Here is a 4,708-nt window from a genome sequence, read left to right as displayed (position 1 = left end):
GTGTGTGTGTGTGTGTGTGTGTGTGTGTGTGTGTGTGTGTGTGTGTGTGTGTGTGTGTGTGTGTGTGTGCGTGTGTGTTGGAGAGAGAACATTGTAAACAATGAACAAAACGAACATGAAATGAAACAAATCGTATAAATAAAAGGGCCTCAAAACATCCAGAAAAATGGATACTTCTTAACAAAATTTTCTACAAATACCGCTTAGATGTTGTAGCTTCAGAGTATTTAGGGATTTATAGAAAAGAATTTTTCCGAGAGGTGGAGAGAGGAGATTTGGAAAATTCACACGATCTGAATTTTTTCCCTCAAAACTTCAGGAAGATGGGTATCTTTTAATGGAAATTTATACAAACTCCTTTGAAACAGCATAGATTACGATTATAAAGACATTTGTGGGGGAAATTTTGGGGGGGATTTTTTCTATTTTTTTAAAGCCACAGCATTCGAAATGACGGGGTTAGCGGGGCATCTTCGTATAAGAATGTTTTGAAAACTAATGTTTTTACATCCCCTTCCCTCATCATCTCATTCCGGACCTATTTTTGCCAATTTTCTTTTGCACTTCGAAACCATGGACTGAGTATTTTCGGTAAAAAAATATTTAAAAAATTGTTAATAATTTCAGAGGGAAAAGTGAGTGATTTAAGGGTGATTTGGCTGTTGTTTCTAGCACATTCAAAGACAAACCTTCTCGTTTCTTTATCACTCTCGCATGTATTCATGTTTTTCAATATTTTCCCCCATAAATACATGTATTTGCTATAAAAAAAAATATGAGGAGTTATGAATTTTTTGCAACCTCATTTCCTGCCCCCGATTGTTTCCGTTTAGAAAATAAAATATTGGAGAGCCTGAGAAGGTCATTGTTGGCATTTATCCACAGTAAGTTAAAAAAGATTTCGGAGATGTACTTGCATAGCAAGTGACTTGATCTGAGATCGTGTGCTGAAAAAAACAAAACAATATGAAGGTAAGGATTAATTTTAGGGTTAGTAAGGGTTAGGGCTAGGGTGCAATTACACGTCTACACAGCGTACATTTAAAATATCTTTTTTATGTATTTACGTACACCTGTATTTAAGTAGTATTTCGGTATTTAAGTAGTACCGTTGAAGGACCTCTTTAAATATTACCAGTTTCACTTCAACATTAAATTTTTCACAGGCACCATAACATATGTGGGCGACATTATGATTTTATATCAAGCGTATGACCTTACAAGTGTGGCCCAATTAGAATTTTCTTCGGGTCAAGTAGCACATCCCACTCAAAAATTCCCTGAATAAAGGCTGTTTAAGGATGATGAATGAAGTTTCCAAAGTGATGAATTATTCAAGTTCCAAAGAATTCTTCTCAATACACAGCTACGATGCTTCCTCACTACCTCTGCTCATGGTACGGTATCAAGGCATTTATTATTATTATTATTATTATTATTATTATTATTATTTATAGGACTGAGGTAACTCCTCCAGAAGATATAGAAGCAAAAATAGTATAACAAGATCACTCTTCTAGTTTTGCTTCTATATCTTCTGGAGGAGTCAACTCAGTCCTATAAATATTAACCAAAATGAAGTAGATTGCCAAGTTTATTTTAATTATTATTATTATCGTTATTATTATTGTTAGGGCAGCGAGCTGGCAGAATCTTTAGTTCACCGGGAAATGTGTTTCGCTGCATTTCGTCCGTCTTTACCTTCTGAATTCACATTCCATCAAGGTCGACTTTGCATTTCATTCTTTCGGAGTCAATAAAATAAGTAGCAGTCGAACACTAGGGTTGATATAATCGACTAGTAGAAAGAATTATAATAATAATAATAATAATAATAATAATTATAATCATTATCATTATTATTATTATTATTACTTGAAAGTTACTTAAGGGCAGCGGATTAGCAGAATCGTTAGAACAAAACATCTTGTAATTCGTCCTGTTGTTTTTGTTCTCAGTTCAAATCTCCGGGAGATCAACTTTTCCTTATCATCACTTCCAGACCAACAAAATGAACTATCAGTGAAATATTGGGTGAGGGTGTCAACGTAATCAACTAACTCCTCCCCTCAAAATTGGCTGACTTTGTGCTGAAATCGGAAACAATTTATTAAAAGGTAATGAAGGATCGAATCCATGATGCACTGAATATCTTGCAGCACTTATTTTACGTCCTTTTAAACTATAACCATAGAGTCTTCAAATGCCAGTAGAATAGACACCAGCGACTATTTCTTGTTTGTTTCCACTAATACAGGAAATAAATTGTGCTCAAAATTGTTAATTTCTTACAATTTACCAACTAAAATTTTGTGTCATGCAATTTTTAAAAATAAAATTTAGTTCAATGCAGTATACAATTTTGGTTCTCAGTTAATTTCTAATTTATATTCTGCTGCACACATACGTTTGATTAAATCCCTGTAGTTACGTGACTTATATACATTCAGTGTTAATGTACATGAGAAGTTTATAGATATAGTTTGGTTTTAAATCTAAAACAATTTACCAGATTCAAACTAATATTCTCACACAAAAGAACGTTATATATTCATGTATATATATATATATATATATATATATATATATATATATATATTGATAAACAGTAAAATCTAGATCCACCGAGAACAAAAAAAAATATGAAATCTTCCGAAGTTGATGTCGATGGGATTATACGTGCTCTGGGAGAGTCTACATTTTTTCATACCACACAATGCACTCTGATCTGTGCCGCACAACTATTAGCAACAACCAACAGCTTTTTCTATATATTCTTTGGTATGTATGAATATTAACAATGCATTTTTATTAATTCATTTTTCTTTCTCTCTCTCTCTCCCCCCCCCTCTCTCTCTCTCTCCCTCTCTCTCTCTTTCGCACACGCACATTCATACATACACTTAGCGAAAGCATGGTACACGCTCGCAATTTACACCAGGTTGTTTCTTTTTGTACAGCAGTAAGTTAAAAATAAATTTAAATACAATATGTTGCATATAAATTCTTTCAGTTAAAGTTATGGATGAAAATAAAAAAAACATTGGTTAAATACATAAATCTATGGGCTAAACTATACATGAACGGAAACGTCCAAAAAATTGAATAAAAAACCTTGCTTTTCTCTTAGTGTGAGCAACAAATTCCGTGCAATACAAACAGAGAGGAAAAACGATTCCTAAACTCAATTAATATTATTATTATTTTGTTCTAATGTCAGAAATATTTGAGTCAAATTCCTCCGAAGTCGACTTTGTCTTTTATTATTTCGGTGTCGATAAAATAGGAACCAGCTGAGCACTGAGTCAATAGCTCGCCCACCACAAAGTGTCAGGCCTTGTGCATATAGTACAAAGTATTATTATTATTATTATTATTATTATTATTATTATTATCATTATCGAGTGAGAGTCCGACGCGTACCATCAACGATGCACTGAGGTACAAATATACGAAGCCCAATGTACCCATCATGGCTACCCGTCTGATTCAGGTGCACTAAAAGCATGCACCACAAACAAATGTGCGTGACATGGTGATCTCATAACAAAATAAACAGCGCATGGATTGCAAATGGGACCCAGTTAGAATTTTCTCCAGGTTGAGTAGCCCATCCTGCTAAAAAGGACCCTGAATAAGGTTCGTTTAAGGATGATAAACGAAACACCCATGTTTCCAAAGGAGAATTATTCAAACCCTAAGAATTGCTCTGAACACATTGCTATGATACCACCACCAACCCCGACAACTTCTGCTCGTGATCAGAGATGCACATATCGTCAGCCACTAAAGGACATGCTCAACTTGTTGAGGTCAAACAACTGGCAAGCAAAACTGTGGTATGGAACAGAATATTTACTATAGCTCATCTTTTACATCAGTGTTAAAGTCTCCTAACAGAACTACCGTTTTAGACGTCACTAGAAAGTGCTCCAGGTCTCGAAAAACACTCGATGTCTTACCTGCGCCCCACACGTAGGTAGTGTCATTTAACTGTTTATGTAACACATTATTCATCACGAACAGTTCGTTGTTCTTCTTTACAACGTTTTTTTTTTTAAACATTATATTAAGTTTTACGAATTTCATTTACTTTCCATTTACTATGTACTCTGTTATGTCGTCAGATGGCACCACTGGTGGTAGTTCATCGCATCGAACCAGCAACTCCGTTCACCAAATAATTCTTTTAATCTTTCTCCTTTCTCTTTCTCTAGCAAAACTCCCTTGTCTTCGGTATCCTCATTCCCCGATAATTTTACTCTGATTACATTTCTCATTTTAGTGATCCGTTTCTCTATTTCTACGCTCTTTTTATATTCTATCATCATCCTCACATTTTTTTCCTTTCAGTACTCCTTCCCGTTTTCCGTCTCTATTCTCTCCTGATGCTTCTGGTTTTTGTGTTTCAGCCAAATCTATCTTTCTCTTACTATTTATTGTTGCTTCCTTTCCTTTCTGGCTTTGCTGAGTGGAAGTGCTTATCTCCCCTGTTTGAACACTTAAGGACACAGAACGCTTGTGTCACATAGCCAACTGGAAATGATCTTCCTGGGGCTAAATAGCAGTAGCATTCCTCCATTTCCTGGGACTGCCACATTAAGTTGGCAACAAACCATCACTTTATCGTGCTGCTACTGTATAAGTCTCTCTGAGAGATTTAGAAATGCAATATTTCTAATTTTACATATATATATATATATATATA

The 4,708-nt window shown here is 34.8% G+C and overlaps 1 protein-coding gene across 2 annotated transcripts in view; it reads left to right on the top strand.

Moving 5' to 3' along the window:
- The first annotated feature begins 2,446 nt into the window (after positions 1–2,446).
- LOC106869258 (organic anion transporter 3) overlaps positions 2,447–4,708 on the top strand; it is a 22,960-nt gene continuing 20,698 nt past the window's right edge. The window contains exon 1 of one of the 2 annotated variants that reach the window (XM_052971571.1): positions 2,447–2,781. In XM_052971571.1, coding sequence (XP_052827531.1) covers positions 2,643–2,781 — 139 coding nt within the window. In that variant the 5' untranslated portion in view covers positions 2,447–2,642. The remainder of the gene's footprint in view (positions 2,782–4,708) is intronic. The other variant, XM_014914928.2, reaches the window with a different exon arrangement.

This window comes from Octopus bimaculoides, chromosome 11 (genome assembly GCF_001194135.2).
Source record: "Octopus bimaculoides isolate UCB-OBI-ISO-001 chromosome 11, ASM119413v2, whole genome shotgun sequence".
In the NCBI taxonomy this organism is placed as follows: domain Eukaryota; kingdom Metazoa; phylum Mollusca; class Cephalopoda; order Octopoda; family Octopodidae; genus Octopus; species Octopus bimaculoides.
The sequence above is the reverse complement of the archived record's forward strand: the minus strand, read 5'-3'. Positions and strand labels throughout refer to the sequence as shown.